Below are 18,210 nucleotides of genomic sequence, written 5' to 3'. Positions count from 1 at the left end.
AAGAGCATCATTCATCTAGGGATTGGGGTAGAAGACTGACCATGGCTTGGAGGCAACCACTGATGGCAGAAGGAAAAGGAAGTGGGAGGGGTCAATTCCTGGGATCCTTGCAAGCAAAAGAAAGAAGCATAACTCTTTGGCTAAGTGCATTGGAGAAGTTGTCCAAGAAGTATATTTGGGAGAAGGCCACAGATCCTCAAAGGTAAAAGAGGAAATATAAAGGGCTTGGAGAGAAGAAGATGGAGGTGCTGCAGGATTCCACTCTCATTGTCATCCCAGCCTTCTCTTCTGTCCTCCAATCTTGCAGCTCTGCCTGTCTGGCAGTTCCCTGCCTCCAGATACAATGGAGATGCCTCTCTCCTAGAAGCTAGGCCACAGAAGCTAGCAGATGAAAATAGAATGTGGGGATCTAGGACTCCCCCTTAGATGCTAAAATAAGACCAAGACTAGAGGAAATTCTTCTAGTGACGTAAAAGAGAAAGAAAGGAATTTTGCCATCCTAAATATGAGCTTACTATTTTGATATGTCCAATGTATGGCACAGTAAAACCTAACTACTTTTTGGAAATAATACATACTGACTAGTAGACTTTCGATTCACAAAAAATTGTCTTGAATATAACACATGCATAAGTTGTGGGAGGTCTATAGAGCATATTAAACTGAAAATGATATTTGGAAAATTATTTGAAGTTTTAAAATTCTAGTAATGACTTAAGTTGGCTACCTAAAACATTTAATGAATTAAGTTTGGTCAAACCAGTGGTATTGTATTTTTCATTTTTCAAAGGGTGGCTGTGATTTGTGCAAAGCTGTAAATTTCTCACCCATTTTCTTAGTACCAGTTTTTCTCAGATATGTTTGGCCCCAGACACCAGTATTTTGTCATCTCAGATTTCTCACTCTCAGAAAAATTGAGACTTAGAAATAAATGAAATCAATATAATTTTGAAATATGGATCACTACCATTTTTTACATAACAAAATAAAAATTGAAAGTCATTCATTGAAATACAAAAAGAATGAAGTGAAATCATGACCACTTCAGATCTACCCTATGGAATATAGATCTCTACCAGCATGTCTCTAAAGTTTTGGTCAAACTACCAATGCTTAGAACTAGGAGTGTATCTCAGAGTTTATTAAAATAGCAGTAAGCAAATGGGTACTTCCGCTATAAGGCAACATATGTGTTTCTAAAAAGCCTTGCATTCTGAAAAATCATATGCTACAGATAAAAATTTGGTTAGGCACAGACCACTAGATGCCCAGGTATCATTGTGATTAGAACATTAACAGAAACAAAATTCAGCCACAGGCCCTAGCTTGGACAAACCACGCTGCTTCGAGGAAGTATTAAAAATGCACACAATCAATGGAGAGAAAATGCAAGATTGTGCGCTCTCATGACACCAAAAAGGTGGAAGTGGAGCTCTGAGCCAAGAAAGAAGGATAACCTGCCAAAAGCCTAGTATTCTGTGAAGCTGGGCCTGTATTTCTCTGGGGGAGGAAGTGCTAGCTTTCTTAAAAATGGGGTTGAAAACTCTCCTGACTTTGCATTAGTTGAGCTGAGAGGTTTTTCCTTTCTCTGTGAAGTTATAATTCTACCCCCACACTTCCAGCTCTCCTTGCCTAGGAGAAGTATATATGAACCAACATGACTTCTATGTTTTACTGACAACGTTCTCTTTTTTGCCACTTAGGCTTAAGTTGGTAATTATAAGAAGAACAGAGCATATGGGCATTTAATGTCCCCTCTTCTCTTCCCTATGTGTGTTGCCAGGGTGAGGGAGATAGCGGATATCTATGCTACTATATGTATTGTGAGCCTTTGAGATTCCTAATAGTCTCAATTCTTGAGTAAATTTAGGTCAAAACAATGGAATTTCAACTTCTACTTAATCTAAAATGTATCAAAGTGGAATATCACCCAGTTATGTTTGAAACCTACTCCTTGGATTGACCTTTTCTCATCTCATGTTGCAGGAGGAATTCCAGCTCCTATATATTTTGGGGCTCTGATTGATAGAGCATGTATGAAATGGTCAACCAGCAGCTGTGGGAACCAAGGGTCTTGCAGGATATATGATTCCACATTATACGGGTAAGTTGTCATAAATATATTTTATTAATTGATTTTTCCTTTGACTATATTAATTCTTAAAAGATGAAATGCTGTTTTCAGTATAATAATAATTATAGCCACCCTTTAATGAATTTTGCATTCAGTATTGTATCAGGCAACATGGTATCTCATTTTAATACTCTTAGAAACTGCAGGAGATGGATATTTTTCTCCTTTTTCCTTAAATATGAAAAAACAAAGACTCAAAGAGAGTGAGTAACTTGTTCAAAATCATATAGCTAATAACAAAAAAGATCTGGGATTTGTACCAAAATGTTTTGTTGTTTCTAAAATCTCTCCTAATACTAAAAAAACTATTCAATGACCTCTGGCTTCTCTAAGAAGACACAGAATGATGCTGGGGGTGTGGTTGTAGATCAATGGGAAAAAAAGAAAAAAAATGTTTCTATATTTTTCTGTTCATAGGGAAATAACTGGATGGTTATCTAGAAAAGAAATACTTGCAAAGGTACCCTAACCTTAAAAAAATTAATTGGAGATTAATCAAACACACAAATTTACAATATGAAACTTCAAGTATTAGAAAAAATTGTGGCAGAAATACTTTTAATTATCTATGAAGTAGGAATGTGTTTCTCAGTATGACCTAAAACCCTAAAACCACGGTAGAAAAAAAATGATTAAATATTTTTTAAAACTATGTCACAAAACTTAAGCAAAGTTCAAAGACAAAAGATAAACTGGAAAAAGAACTTGTAACTTATAACCAGACACAAGGCGAATGTCCTGCATATATAAAGAGCTCTTTAAAAAATAAACAATACCAATGCTGGCAAGGATGTGGAACAACAGGAAATCATTTTCAGTGCTGGTGGGAATGCAAAATGATTTAGTCACTTTGGAAGAGTCTGACAGTTTCTGAAAAAACTAAACATAGTCTTGCTATATGGTCAAGTAATTGTGCTCCTAGGTGTTGACCCAAATAAGTTTAAAACTTATGCCCACACAAAAATCTGCACATGAATGTTTATAGCAACTTTATTTATAAGTGTCAAAAAAATGAAGCAACTGAAATGGTCTTCCATGGTAAATGGAAAAACAAACTGTGATACATTCATACAACAGAATACTCTTCAACAATAAAAAGAAATGAGCTATCAAGCTACAGAAAGACAAGGCAGAATCTCAAATGCACATTGCTACATGAAGAAAAGCAGTCTGAAAAAGCTATATACTGTATGATTCCAACTAGATGACCTTCTGTCATGAAGTTTGCACCATCCCAATCAGCTACAAGTAATTAACACTCTTAGAACTCTTAACACTTTGAAGCTCACTCATGGCCTTTATCACTTTCCTTTTGGTTAGTTGTGTTCATTGCCTAAAATACTTTGCAAGTAATTGCCTCAAGATTGTCTGAAGTGGAATTTTTAAGAAGAGCAGTGTGTTCCCCAATGAAGAAACAGCAAAAAGTTAAATAGTCATCTTATGATTTTTTTGGATTTAATATTTTGTGGTAACCAGATAATTGTTCATTGATTTTATCTAACAAAGACAAATAATATAATCAATTCCTACTCCAAGGAGTGGAAATCTACATTATGATATCAATCCTAAATCTAAACCCAGTTTATTCAAGTTTTCTCAGCAACAGTCACATAACCAGAAGTGCACAGTAATTTTTCTATTTTCAATGGAAATTCTGAAAACTTAACATTGGGATAGAACTACTTGACATAACCCAAGGATGAGACAAATATACTTGATGTTTTAAAATATTTTTTTCATTATTTTTGGTACACCACAACCTTATGTTGTAATTTTAATAAATTTAAGCCTAAACAGCTCAAAATTATATAATTCCATTCACCTTCAATTAAATCTAATAATTGTTCAATGGTTTTTGTTTTGTTTTGTTTTTTGCATAAAGCTTTTCTACATTTACTTAACAATGTCATTAGACCATTGAGTGCTTCCTAAGCTACTGGGTCAGTGGTTTTCAATCTTTTTTGCTCTTTATAATCACCTGAGGAGGAAACAATACAAATTTCTGTGTCCCATCTTCAGAAATTTTTATTTAATTGCTCAGGGGGCTGTGTGACCTGGGCATAGGATTTTTAAAATCTCCTTGGATGATTTTAATGTGCAACCAAAGCTAAGAATCACAAGAATTGACCATGTGTGCTAGGTAATTTAATATATTTTCATTAAAACTTCCAGTAGGCCACATGACAGCAGTTGTGGACTGTATTTAGCCTATAAACTAAACTTTGGCTCCTATCTATAGGGATTCAGTTTGGTGATCTCACAGTCAATTCATTTCCTTTATAATCTGTTTCCATTACACATGAACTAATCTGCCTTTGAGAAAGCTAAACATCCCAAATATACCTTACTTTTATGGAAAACATTGGGTAGATCATTAATCACCCTTAGTTTCTGTGGCTTAATATTCCTTTTAAAATAATTTAAAATCCCCCTCTGTGTCAATAAAATAAATTACTAGAATTGCTACCTTAATATTTTTACATATAATTTCAAACATCATTTTTTTAAGGTTTTCTGCATACTGGAGAGCAACACTATAAATTGTTCCAAATACTTTAACATGAAAATTGAGTTTTTTCTCTTTTCACAGAAATACCTTCACGGGCTTGACTGAGAGCTTAAGATTTTCAGCACTTATTTTATTTGTTGTATTAATTTCCACTATGAAGAAAATATATCAAGGAAAAGATACCAAGGCATCAGAAAATGGAAGAAAAGACACGAATGAAGCAAACTTAGAATCCTTAAATAATGATGGATATTTTGTACCTTCTGCCAAAACAGACAATGAAACACATATGTAATTGGAGAAAAAAAATTAGGTTGTTGTGTTTCAAACCAACACTGTATTAATTTAGTAGGATGGTATTTTGAGTAGTTCTTGGTCTTTCACTAACAGTTCTCCCACACTTATGATGGTACAGTAAATCACCTATGAATTTATAATAATGAAATAGACTATAAATGAAAAGGAATGACAGTATGCATTGCTTAGGGTATGGCTATGCATTTGAAATGAAGATTAAGACACATGATCCATACAAATTTAAAGTGAGAACTATGGTCAGTATATAATAAAAGAAAAAATATTTGCTCAAGTAATTATAACTCAATAAAACCACTGACTAGAAAATAGAGGGGGAAAGGGAGGAGAGAAATTAATAAACTAAATAAGGAGAGAAGCCTAATACCTTTTTTTAAGCCAGTTTGGCCCATGTTACTCAAACATGAAGTTAGTATATAGAACCTTTATACTATGATGACATCTGTCATTCATGTATTAAGTCATGTCTTTCACAGACCTTGTTAATTCATAATTTGAAATTGCATTCAACTAGGGGCCCATGATGCATCTTCTTCCAACCTTCCATTAAAATACTGCTGGAGAAACAGAGATAATTCAGAATTTGCAAGCTATGATTGTCAAACAACATATTACGGAATGTGTTAAGTTTCTTTCAGGACCATGGAAGTGGATTAAGAAAACTGACATTAACTTGAGAAAGCAAAGCCCATTTAAAAGATGTGTCTTCATTCCATTTGTCTGCTTCCTGGAAGACATTGTGTCTGTACAAGATAATTTACCAGCTGTTTCTCAATTGCATATTTGTGTGTGTGTGTGTTGTTTTTGGTGCTCGAAGAGAAAGTTTTCACATCCCCAGAAATAGGACAAGAGGAGAGTGGATGAGAACAAATATTTGAATATTGTATTTGTTAGATGACAACAGCTTTATACTGAATGCTAAAACTTGTAGTTTTTATACTCATTAGGTTAAAAGACATTTTCTGGCATTAGAATAACCTGTGAAACTTTTTGTTTTAAAAAAAATCAATTGTGCACCCAACCCAGAGATTCTGATTCAAAACATTTGTCATGCAGCCTGGACATCTCCTTAAAAAAAAAAGAAATCTGTATAGCGACCCTGATAAAGAGATACAGAAAAGAAAGCCACAAATAGGAGAAGATATTCTTGAGTATAGCAAAGTCACAAAATATGAATGCTTGCTAGAATCTGAGAATTAGCCTAGATGTTATACATATTATTAAACTATTCTCAAGCTGTAGCCCTGAGAAAGGATTCATTACCCCCACAAGCAGAGATTTGGAAAAACCACCAACATGCTAGGTTACTATATTACAAGTCTGATGAGATCTTATCTCAGAAAATAGAGAAAAATTTGAGGCTGTTTTTTAAAACATTGCAAAAAAAAGGCAACATCTTGAATATTTATCTATTCAACAATTATTGAGTATTAAATATCTTTCAGGCAAAATGAAATAAAGAAAGGATGTTATCTCATGGAGCTTACACTTTAAAGGAAAGAAAATTAAATTAAATAATTAAATGTTATAAAATGATACAAATTAAAAGAATAAATTTATATTTTTAAATGTGATATGTATGGTGAAAGAAAAGAACATTAAAACATATGCCTCAGATTATTTGATCTAATTCAGAATCCAAAAATCCAGAATAAATATTAATCCTTAATTCAATGGCATTTATTAAACAGGCATACAAATCCTAGGGGGAAAAAAGGGGGGGTGGGGATTCAACAGACATATGAGTAAGATAAAGAAAGTTTGTAAAGATGCAAAACAATACAAGAGTGTAATTAAAACACATATTGGATAAGGTTAAAAGAAGACAATGGCCAAAAAAACAAATCAGTGATAAAGAAGTTACATTTGGAAATCTGAAAATGTGGAGGAAAAAGATAGATAAATTATGAAAAAGGTAGATGATTTAGAGGACAAACTAAAGCATCAAACTAGGAAATCTGATATTTTTGAAGAGGAAATCAGATTTAGAAAAGAAGCGTTAAAGATTTAGTTGCAGAATGCCTTCCTGCTATGAAGAAAGACTTGAGTATACAGCCTGAAGACTATTTGCACCATGTCTTCATATTCCCATCCATTTTCATTCAGTGGGCCTTTGACTATGATGTTCCTTCCTCCAGAAATGCTCTTTTTTTCCACTGAATTAACTGCTTCTCAGCATTCAGATATAGGCTCAATCACCATTCCGTCAATGTCTCTGACTTCTTCACTGCTTAAAAATCCTCCAGTTATATTTGTAGCAACATAGCACTTAGAGAAATAGTAATTTTATATTTATTTGTGATTATTTGTTAACTATTGGTCTTGCCCACCAGTCGTAAGCTCTAGGAAGGTAGAAATTGAACACATTTTACCTATTTTATTCCCTGCATTCAGCTTGGTGGCTGACACAGAGCAGATGCTTTATCAGTTATTTTTGAATGAATGAATGAAAGAATGAATAAGTGAACTCCAAAAATTCCAGTCATAAAATTATGAGTGTTATAAATAAGAACTGAAAACAACATCATGCAAAAAATTTAAGGCTGCATTAAGGTAACTGGATAGAGAGTGAGGGCTTCAGATGTTTTGAAGATTTTCTTCACTATTTTAAAATGAAAAAATATATTTTAACATGTTAAAAAGTGTCTTTTGACTGCCATCTATGTGCTAAGCACAGGAAATAAAAGCATTTATGAAACAGAGTCTTTGTTCTTTGGGAGCCCACAAAAGTGGTGGAAAAATAGGCATTTAAACATATATACTATAATAAATACGATTATAGAATAAAAATGTCCATGTCTCTCCACAGGGACCATCCCCATTTCCTTGTTTCAATCTCAACATCTGTATTTCTGGAGATTTTACCAAAACAAAATTAATGAGAATTCATTATAAAAAAAATCCAATTTGAAGATCATTATGCAAGCAGTGTACTTTTAGCAGCACTGTGGAGCATTCCTGACCACTAACCCATAGATAGATCTTTTACTTTAAACCAATCTCCAATGTTAAACTCGAGGTTGCCCCAAATTCTGTCATTAGAAATCTATTCTTTTGAATTAAGACTTTGTCTCCTTTCGAATTGGAAGAGATTACATATTATCAGTCATTTTACAGTGTGAGTGAAATTCCTATCTTTTTTAAGAATCAGGTTTTTGATAGTGGAAATGAAGAACATGAGGATATTCAGAGAATAAGAGAAAAGTCACAGGAAAGCAAGATTATAAACACCAAAATATCTTTTGTCTCTGTGTAGGATTGATATTAATAATGGTTCTATATATTTAAACCTTATGCAAAAATTTTACTTTTAGTCACACCCATTTAAAAATGTCTTTTTTTTTTTAAGAGAGAGGAGAAAGTGAGCAGGGGGAGGAGCAGAGGGAAAGGGGAAAGAGAATTCCAACCAGACTCCCCACTGAGTACAGAGCCAGAAGTGGGGCTTGATCTCATGACTCTGAGATCATGACCTGAGCCAAAATAAAGAGTAGGATGCTTTACTGACTGAGCCACCCAGGTGCCCCTAAAAATTGTCTTCATTTGTTTAATAATCCTGTCTAATCATTTGTCTAATTAATCTGTTCAATATCTGAGCTTGATTCTGAGATTGATTTGTCTACTCAGACTGTGTTTTGTTTGGTTTTGTTGTGTCTCATAATTTTTTGTTGAAGGCCATAAATGTAATATAGGACAGTCAATACTGAGGTAAATATTTTCTACACCTGTAAATGGGTGCATCATTCCTTCTGCTAGGACTGTAGGGTGGAGTTTGTATAAAGAGTAGAGCTGGGTTTGAAGTTTGTTGTTGCTATAGTTGCCCTCAATGTACAAAGGACTTCAAATTCCTCTAGGGAGACCTTGTGTTTAGAGTTCTACTCCCTATATAGATTTGGTTCTTCCTTTGCCCTGTTACCCCAAAACAATCAGTCTCTTGCAGGTCTCCCAACTATATTCCACCCTTACTTTTACCAGATGCTTGTTACCATGGCGAGGTGAGGAGAGAGACTGAGGCAGGTTCTGTGAACCCGGGTCTTGGGGGTGACTTGCCCCTCCCACAGGAGTGAAACTTGTCTTTCTTGCTTCCCTTCCCAACTGCAGGAGTTTTCATCAGTACCCCTAAGCTACAGTTTTCATTGCCCTTCCCCAGTGGAGAGAAAGGCTGTTGTTACTTAGAGGAAGAAGGAGATACTCAGGTAGAGTTTGAACCAGTGGCTACTGTTTTCCCCCAGCCAGCACCACTGGTGCTTTGTCAAGACTCTCTCTAATCTTCTCTGACCTGGTGGGGCTTGTGGAGGAATCACCTGCAAGAGGTGTAAACCCCCTTCTGTCAGCCAGCTTCTCATGCCAACCCACACTTGATCATTAAACATTTCTAGCTGTATCATTTTACTAACTTATATGGCATTGAGTGGCTTCTGCCCCAAGTGAGTAAATATTCAAATTCTGTTTCTTCCTGAAGGAGCCCCTCCTCCAGGTTTCCAGTTAGCTGCTTGTCCAATTATATTTGTTCATTGATGGGTTTGGGAAAAGTTATGGTTTGCATTTTCTTATTTTAAGGTTGTGGGTACAACAACTTTCCTGCTCTGTGCATGCCTGAAATGAAACTGGAAGTCTCACTTTTATTCCTTTGACATAAAAGAAAATGTGTTTCAATTAACTATGAATTTTCAAGACCGCTTTGGATGATTTGAGAGTATTTCTCTTCCTTTTCTTCATGTGATTCTCATCAATAGATTCTCCAATAACTAGTAACTTATCTATTTGGTAAACAATTCTCAGTGCATCTACCATCCTGAGATATATCTTTTCTAAAGTAACTCATTCCAGCCCAAGTTATCAGGCAATAAGGCATTTATTTTGTTTCTATTGAGCTCCTTCTATCTTCTCAGTAATTTTTTTCTTTTAAAAGAATTAGGGGCACCTGGGTGGCTCAGACGGTTAGGCGTCTGCTTTTGGCTCAGGTCATGATCCTAGGGTCCTGGGATCGAGCCCCGCATCTGGCTCCCTGCTCTGTGGGAGGCCTGCTTCTCCCTCTCCCACTCTCCCTGCTTGTGTTCCTGCTCTTGCTATCTCTCTCTCTGTCAGATAAATAAAATGTTGAAAAAAATTTAAAAAAAAAATTAAAAAAAATAGGGCCTGATTTTATTAACTCAAATATTTATCCCTAGCACCTATGCATAAAGAGTTCTAGTAATGTCCTAGCAATATCTCCCATATTCTTAATATGATCTTTTCATTAATATGAGGTCTTTAAACAATTGATAAGGAAAATAACAAATAGTGCCATTAAGGATGAAGGTGGAAGAAAAGGTGTAATCTTGCAAATGTATCTGATATTTTGAATGACTGCACAAACATATCCAATGTGGTCAACTTGTTAGAAGTTATTAGGTGTATACTACACCAGGCCTGCAAGTGATTTTTCTTCCATGTCTAAAAGAAACATACAGAATTAAGAAAACAACGAGGTTTTCCACTCATGTGAAAGCCACCTAAGTATCTTTTCCACATATTAGCCTGTTCTAAGAAATTTAGAACAAGAGGTATATCTTTACCGATAGGAGGAAGGTAGCTCTTTCTCCCCCCCCACCCCCCGCCCACTGCCGTCCTTTCCTCCCTGTCAAGTAAATTATGTCACTGTCATTTACTTATCAAAAATGATATTGGTGAAAGAATTTTGAATGTACCAAGCTTGACATGTCATTGGGATCAGTTAAATTATAATTTTATTTGGAAGTTGACTTCAACAGGAATCATACACATCTCAGTGCTACAAGAGTCTTGTGATTTTCTTTTATTTTGTTTTTAAGTAACATTTGTTTAAATTTTTCTTAGGGCCAATCGCAAAAAGATTTCATACTTAGCCTTTATCATCCACCAGGCTTTACTTCAATAGCCCTGTTTCTAACAGAGCTCTGGGCACTACTTGGGCCATTTCTATAATTTATGTCTTATATGAGTTGTGTATATACATATATTAGCCAGGCTGTAACATTGAGAAAAAGTAGAAGTAAAGTAAATGCATTGGTTAGAAACATAAAAACAATCTATTCAGACGGTTGTTTGTTGGATCAACAAATCTCTTGAGTAATAAGTTTAAAAATTAGATACACAAATCATAAATTTTAAAATCACTTCCAGGATTTCCTGCATTTGTTATATGGTTGAACAAACTGAAAAACATTTTAAATATTTAGTCAATAAAATAAACTCTTTGTGTCTATCTAGAGCAGGAGATAATATGAAATAAGTTTCAAGGCCATAATGTTCTGTAATAGCATTTATTAATATAACCCTAGACATATGTAAACTTAGTGTGAAAATATAATTGGCAATATGCATCTACTGTCTAAATATATGTTATTCCAATATAATATTCACTTTCCAAAATTTATCAAATTTTCAATTGTGTTTTTCCCCTTTTCTCCTCCCTTCCTATCCCTTCTCTTTTCTTCCTTTAGCCTTGTCTTTTTTTCTAACTGAATAATTCAATCCTGAGCCATTAGATGGGGCCAAGTAAGTAGATATGTAGGTAGATGAGGGAAATGGTTAGCTATTGAGGGGAACTACAGGGAACTGAGTAGCATGTGAAAGCCCAAGAGCTCAAGCAGTGTTAAGAGAATGTGCATAAGAGGGATAGATCAGCATGGGTACCAGAATCCAAGGAAGGATTATTGTTCAGGATTCTCCAGAGGAACAAAATCAATAGAATATGCATAGATTTTAGGCAAGCAATTTTGAGACCCAAGAAGAATTTATTCTGCAGTTTGAGTCCAGAAGAATTTATTCTGCAGTTTGGGTCCAAGACTCAGACTTTGCTGGTAGAATTTCCTCTTCTAAAAACTGGTTAAGAGTTTAGTCTAAACTAAAAAGAGTTTAGTCTTTTGTTAGTAAAGCCTTCAACTGGTAGGATGAAGCTCACCCACACTATGGAAGAAAATCTACTTTACTGAACGTCTACTGGTTTATATGTTAATCTCATCTAAAAAATACCTTCACAGAAACATCTAGAATAATGTTTGGCCAAATATGTGGATACTGTGGCCTAGCCACATTGACATATAACATTAACCATCACCGGGATAAAGAGGGCAATAACACACGGGGCATTCTGGCATGGGTTGTCAGAACCTGAACAGGGAGAGGAAGACATCTCTGTGGGAGGAAGCAGGACAGAGGTCTGATGTGAGGTGTTGGAACTTCAGAAGCATTTCCAAGTAGGAGAGCAATCCAGTACATAGTATTGGATTCTGAATGAAGAAAGCATCCGCAAGGGAGAGAGAGAGAGTGGCACCAGCAAGTGCCAGGAAGAGTGGGTGGCACCCGAGATGGGAGATTGGTGGCCAATGCCACATTGCCTTAATTTTATAGATTTTAATATCTGGTGGTAGGCTTCTCCATCTCCCTTCTTCTTCAAGATTGCATTGGCCCTTTATATTTCCATGTAAAGGTCAAAAAATCTTGTCAATATCCTCATTTCAAAAAGTGCTGGGATTTTGTTTGAGATTTCACGGAATCTGTAGATAAATTTCAGAACTGACCTCCTTACAATATTAAATCTTTTAATCAATAAGCATGATATAAGTCTTAATTTCTCTGGATACTCTTGTGTAGTTTTGAGGGTAGAGGTCTTGGATACTTGCTGTGAGATTTATTCCTAGGATTCAACTGTGTGGTTTTTTTGGATGCTATACTACATAGTATGCTTTACCAATATCATTTCCTAACTGCAACTGATATATGAAAAACTGCATTTGATTTTGTGTGTCCAGAGATTTGTTAAAATTCACTTATTAGTTTGGACAGTTTACCTGTAGTAACTTTTGGATCTTCTGTTTACACAGCTTGTCACTGATGATTTGTTTTTTCTTTTCTTATCCTTACAAATTTTCATTCTTTTTTTCCCCTCCTATTTCCCTGACAAGGACATCGGGTATAATGTTAAATAGAAATGATGATAACAAGCATTATCTTCTCACTCCCAACCTCAGCAAGAAAGCTTTTAATATTTCTTATTTAACTATAATGTTTGCAGTAGGTTTTTTTTTTCATGATTGTGTCCTGAAGCACATGACATAAAATTTCTTGTTTTTTTCTCATTCTAAATATCCCCTTTAACCTCATTTTGTATTCATAATTTTGAATTCCTTTTTCTTATATAAGCTCTCCTCTCAAGTTTTAGAAGCTTAATACTCCACAAAACTTAGCCCTGACCCTGCTTGTGCAGGTATTCAGCACCACATCAGGTCACCAGGCTCTAGCTATCTTTCTGCTCCACCTTCCTCAAATGTTGTCTTCATTCCTATGCCTGTTGCCTCTCGGTTGCAAGAAGACTGCTGCTTCTCAAAGTCTAATATCCGTAGTTCAGGAAAGAAAGAAAAAAGAGCAGAAAATATATTCTCAGAACTTTTTCTTTCTCTTCTCTTCCTTTTCTTTCTTTCTTTCTTTCTTTCTTTCTTTCTTTCTTTCTTTCTTTCTTTCTTTCTTTCTTTCTTTCTTTTTGTTGTTGTTGTTGTTGGAAAGAGATTACCAATTAGCAAGCTTCTGCCAATATATCTGTAGTTCGCAGTAAAGAACATATTCTTACATTTGTTTGCTTTTATTCTTCCCTCAATTAGGACTGGATTTTTTTTTTCTTTCTCTCTCTCTCTTTTCTAAAAATATTTTATTATTTGACACACACACAGAAAGAGATAGTGAGAGAGAGAGCACACGCAGGGGGAATGGCAGGCAGTGGGAGAGGGAGAAGCAGGCTCCCCGCTGAGCAAGGAGCTCATCACAGGGTTCTATCCCAGGACCCTGGGATCATGACCTGAGCTGAAGATAGACGCTTAACCAATTGAGCCACCCAGGCACCCCTAAGATTATTTCTTTATTACTATAATTTGAAAATTTAATTACAATACATCTTGGTGTTGGCCTGCTTTTGTTGATTTTGATGGGAATTCTCTATGTCTCCTGGATCTGGATGTCTGTTTCCTTCCTGAGATTAGGGAAGTTTTCAGCTATCATTTCCTCAAATAAATTTTCTGCACCCTTTTCTCTTTCTTCTTCTGGGACTCCTATAATGTGAATATTATTATGTTTGATGGAGTCCCTGAGTTCCCGAAGTGTATTCTTGTGTTCCATAACTCTTCTTTCTCTCTTTTGTTCAGTTTCATATTGTCCATTATTTTGTCTTCTAGGCCACTAATTCATTCCTCTGTTTCTTTCAGCCTGCTGTTCATTGCATTAAGCCTGTTTCCAATCTTGTTTATGGCATTCTTCATCTCTGATTCTTTTTTAACTCTTTTATCTCTGTTGTAAGGGTCTTACTGATGTCTTCTATTCTTTTCTCAAGCCAAGTGATTATCCTTATGATTATTGCTTTGAATTCTCCATCAGGCATGTTACTTACCTCTGTTTCACTTAGATCTCTGACCATGGCCTTATATTGTTCTTTCATTTGGGATAAAATCCTCCGTCTTTGCATTTTGTCTAAGTTTCTGCCTTCTTCTCTGCATTTAGAAAAGCCAGTTATGTCTCCTCATTCTGAAAGTAATGGCCTAATGAAGAGGTCATGAGGTGCCCAGAGCCTTGTGCTTTGGGGAGTGTCTCAGGTATGTGCTACATATACTCTGCTCTTGTGTTTTGGCTGCTCTATCCTTCAGGCCAATTGTTTGCAGAGGTTCTCCTTGCCTATTGTGGGCAGTTTTTGGTCCCTGGCCAGAATATGGCTAGTTTTAAGTAGGTGTGCTCTGGTCTGCTTGTGAAATGAGACCTGACACAAACTCCACCGTAACTGGGGCCCTCCAGAACTCTCTGGTCAGGGGATGTGGTGTGGGCAGGGTTTTGTGCTTGTCTTCTGCGGGGGAGGGGACTGCTGCCCTGGGACTGAGGCAAGCTTGACTGAGAAGGGCAGTCCTGCCAGAGTGCAGGGGAGTGGGGCTTGGTGTTAGCACATGAGGCAGCCAGTGGTCCCCCTGAACTGGCCTCCTGCAGGTGGTTCTGTGTTTATGCTGAGGGGTGGGGGAGGGAAATGGTGCCAGCCAGCAAGCACCTTTGCTCCCAGAGAGGCAACTCCATGAATGCTGCCTCTCAGGGACAACTTCTGAGAAGAGCAAATCGTTTTCCCACTGTGTGCCTCAGGTGCTCTTTAGATCACTGTTTCCAAACTGTCTGCCTGAGTATTGTTTGCCTACCTTCTCTCCAGGAGCAGTATAGTGCCCTCAGCGCTCTATCCCAGCCAAACCCTCTGACCTTTAAAACTCCAGTCTTCAAGCCCTGCTGGTTGCAAAAACTCACAGAATTTAGCCTCATTTTCCAAGCCAGTGGCTTTGGGAAAACATTTTCCTTGTGCATCCATCCCCCTGTTCAATCCTCTCAATCTTGCCCTTCTCTGAGAACATAGCTCCTTATCCCTCTGCAGCACCTGGGATCTGTTTCTCCCCTAAATTCCATCTCTGCACTTCCTACCTTCTTTGATGCAGCCTCTTCTCTCTCTTTAGTTGTGCAGTTTGTTCTATTTGTCTTCAGGCCAATTTCTGGAGTATTTAGGATGATTTGCTAGTTATCTAGCTGTGTTCACTGGATAAGATGAGCCAAAGGTTTCCTCCTCTGCCACCATCTTCCTCTCCTCCCCCCAAAAGCTTCTTATGTGGTGCTGTTTCCTGTTTCTCACAAGTCTCTGGAAATAGAGTAAGTCCTTGTTCCTCCTTTTAGCTTCCAGGTGATTCTTCCCATTTCCTCCCCACCAACTCCAAATTTCCTGTCATCAGACTCTAACACTCAACTATAAACACTCAACTATTCCTCACTGCTGCAATCACACCTACCCTGAGTTACATTTTTCATTTCCAATGATTAGCTCTTCTCTCATGTTTCAACAATACTCCTGTCTTGAGTCATGGTTATTTTTAATATAACGAGAAATGAAATCTCAAACTCCACAATTCCAAAACTTAACTCATAGGCTTGACCTACCCAGTCTTTCTCCTCTCAGTTGCCTTCTTCTCATATGACACATCTAATCATTCAGGAAATTGTATTAGTCCTCAAAATGTCTTTAGGTAGTCTTTCAATTAACTGGTCTATTTTCTGTGCAGCTACCAGTTTTTTTGGTAGTATTTGAACTTGCAACTCAGTGGCTCCTACCTACGTCCCAGGGTCCTTGTGACTTCATTCTAGATTATACCTTCTTCCACTCTTCTATCCCTGGAGGAATTCACATTCCCTTTATATTACACATATATAACCATAGTATATTAATACCCACTTCTCCCACCTTCCCTTCCTGTAATCTCCTCACCATTATGGATTTATATAATGATTTATGTATTAACTATTATTTAAGTGGGCTGGAGAGTAAGGAGAGAAAATAAGAATTAGATAAATATGGTTCCTTATTCTACTCCCTTGAACCAGAAACCCAATATCATCAATAGGGCCTCTTGTCTTTTAAAATTCTTTCATCCTTTTATTGTACCCATACATGACAAAATAATAATATGGGTACATTTATTTTTTTATTTTTTTTGAAAGATTTTATTTATTTATTCATGAGAGACAGAAAGAGAGAGAAAGAGAAGCAGAGGGAGAAGCAGGCTTCCTGCTGAACAGAGAGCCTGATGCGGGGCTCAATCCCAGGACCCTGGGATCACGACCTGAGCCAAAGGCAGACGCTTAACCATCTGAGCCACCCAGGCGCCCCAATAATATGAGTACATTTAGTTTTAAATGTGTATCTTGAATTTTATTAACATAACAGAATCTACTTTTTTAAAGCCTCATTCTTGGGGTGCCTGGGTGGCTCACTGGTTAAGCGTCTGCCTTCGGCTCAGGTCATGATCCCAGGGTCCTGGGATTGAGCCCCGCATCGGGCTCTCTGCTCAGCGGGAAGCCTGCTTCTCCCTCTCCCACTCCCCCTGTTTGTGTTCCCTCTCTCTGTGTCTTTCTCTGTCAAATAAATAAATAAATTCTTAAAAAAAATAAAGCATCATTCTCTAAGATGAATTATGGAAAATTAGTATTTGTGTTCTAACTTTGGACACCATGGGTAGCATAAACATTGATCTTTGAAGGTCTCCTAAATTTGGATAAATGTTTCTTTGACAATATCTGACAGTACAGTGTTTTTCTAATATCATCCTTTCATCTTTTGACTCAGACATTTGTTTTTCAGAGTTTAGTCACCAGGTTTTAATTGCTAAAAAAAAAAAAAAGAAAAGAAAGAAAAAATTCCAACAATCTTTGCTACATGATTTTTAATAACCTGACTCAGTTTTTCGGTATTCTGGACAAAATGAGCATATGTATGACTTGAGTAATAAAGCTGGGAATAAATGGAGAGCAAGTACGTCATATTAATGAGTAATCTATTTTAAAACAATCATGTCTGGAAGGAATAGGAGAAGTTAAAGAACAATTCCTAGAATTAGAAGGTGTGGGCTTCTTTCACATAAAAGTGATACATTTGAATAAAAATAAATATTCACGTAAGCAGGATAAGACTTTCAGTCTCTAAATAACCCCAATATCAAAGCAGAAATTCAATGGAATTAAGTAGATTTTTATAAAAGGAAATTTTTAGAATCATTTGGAAAAGGAGGTGTGGGAAATATACCCTCATTTCACATGACTTAAAAGAGAAATTGCTATTTTCACATAAAAAAATAAAGCTGACTCTAATATCCTGTTTGAAGGTTATTATAAATGTCTCTCTGAGAAATATCTCAAGTGCCATGGATGCCGCAGAAATACCATCATTGAACTTTTTTTTTACGCAAGAAAGCATAAAAACAACAACAACAACAAACACCAAAATTTGAGGTTCATAAAGATTAGAAAAAGTTACACTCTGTATCCCTATTGATTTTAAAAACAATTAAGCTGTAGTGTATTCTCCAACTCTGGGAAGCATGATATAATGGGGCATTACAGTTTAGTTTTCAATTCATCATCATTCAAAACTTTGGAATTTTGGTTCATATCTTTGCATTCATTTTCCTTCCCTGTAACCTTTGCCTCTATAAGCACAGTTCCTGAACAGGCATTTTCACCAGGTAGAAGACGCTTCTTTAAAATAATTAGGATTAAAAAGGCTGGAATATAGCTTGTTCCTCTTAGAGCTGCGGGCAAGCCAAGGTAGATGTATCTATCAAAAAAAATGTTAAAACATATTAAATGTTGCATAGTGTGGGTAGTATAAGCTAGTATTGCATACCCTTAATCATTAACATTTCATTCCCATGAGGACAACAGCAGCTAATTGTTT

The 18,210-nt window shown here is 36.3% G+C and overlaps 2 protein-coding genes across 11 annotated transcripts in view; one reads left to right on the top strand and one right to left on the bottom strand.

The window, feature by feature from the left end:
- The window catches only part of SLCO1B3 (solute carrier organic anion transporter family member 1B3), a 73,431-nt gene extending 65,775 nt beyond the window's left edge, over window positions 1-7,656 (top strand). Inside the window, exons 17-18 of the mRNA XM_073877894.1 lie at window positions 1,987-2,104; window positions 4,725-7,656. Of these exons, the coding sequence (XP_073733995.1) occupies window positions 1,987-2,104; window positions 4,725-4,938 (332 nt within the window). The 3' untranslated portion in view covers window positions 4,939-7,656. The remainder of the gene's footprint in view (window positions 1-1,986; window positions 2,105-4,724) is intronic.
- A 9,316-nt stretch (window positions 7,657-16,972) lies between these two features.
- SLCO1A2 (solute carrier organic anion transporter family member 1A2) overlaps window positions 16,973-18,210 on the bottom strand; it is a 41,893-nt gene continuing 40,655 nt past the window's right edge. For 9 of the 10 annotated variants that reach the window (XM_073877885.1, XM_073877888.1, XM_073877889.1 and 6 more), the window contains one exon: window positions 16,973-18,090. In XM_073877885.1, coding sequence (XP_073733986.1) covers window positions 17,871-18,090 — 220 coding nt within the window. In that variant the 3' untranslated portion in view covers window positions 16,973-17,870. The remainder of the gene's footprint in view (window positions 18,091-18,210) is intronic. The other variant, XM_073877892.1, reaches the window with a different exon arrangement.

Source organism: Callorhinus ursinus, unplaced genomic scaffold (genome assembly GCF_003265705.2).
Source record: "Callorhinus ursinus isolate GAN/ISIS: 27379988/994484 unplaced genomic scaffold, GSC_fseal_2.0 scaffold27, whole genome shotgun sequence".
NCBI lineage: Eukaryota > Metazoa > Chordata > Mammalia > Carnivora > Otariidae > Callorhinus > Callorhinus ursinus.
This window is presented reverse-complemented; position numbering and strand designations above follow the sequence as displayed.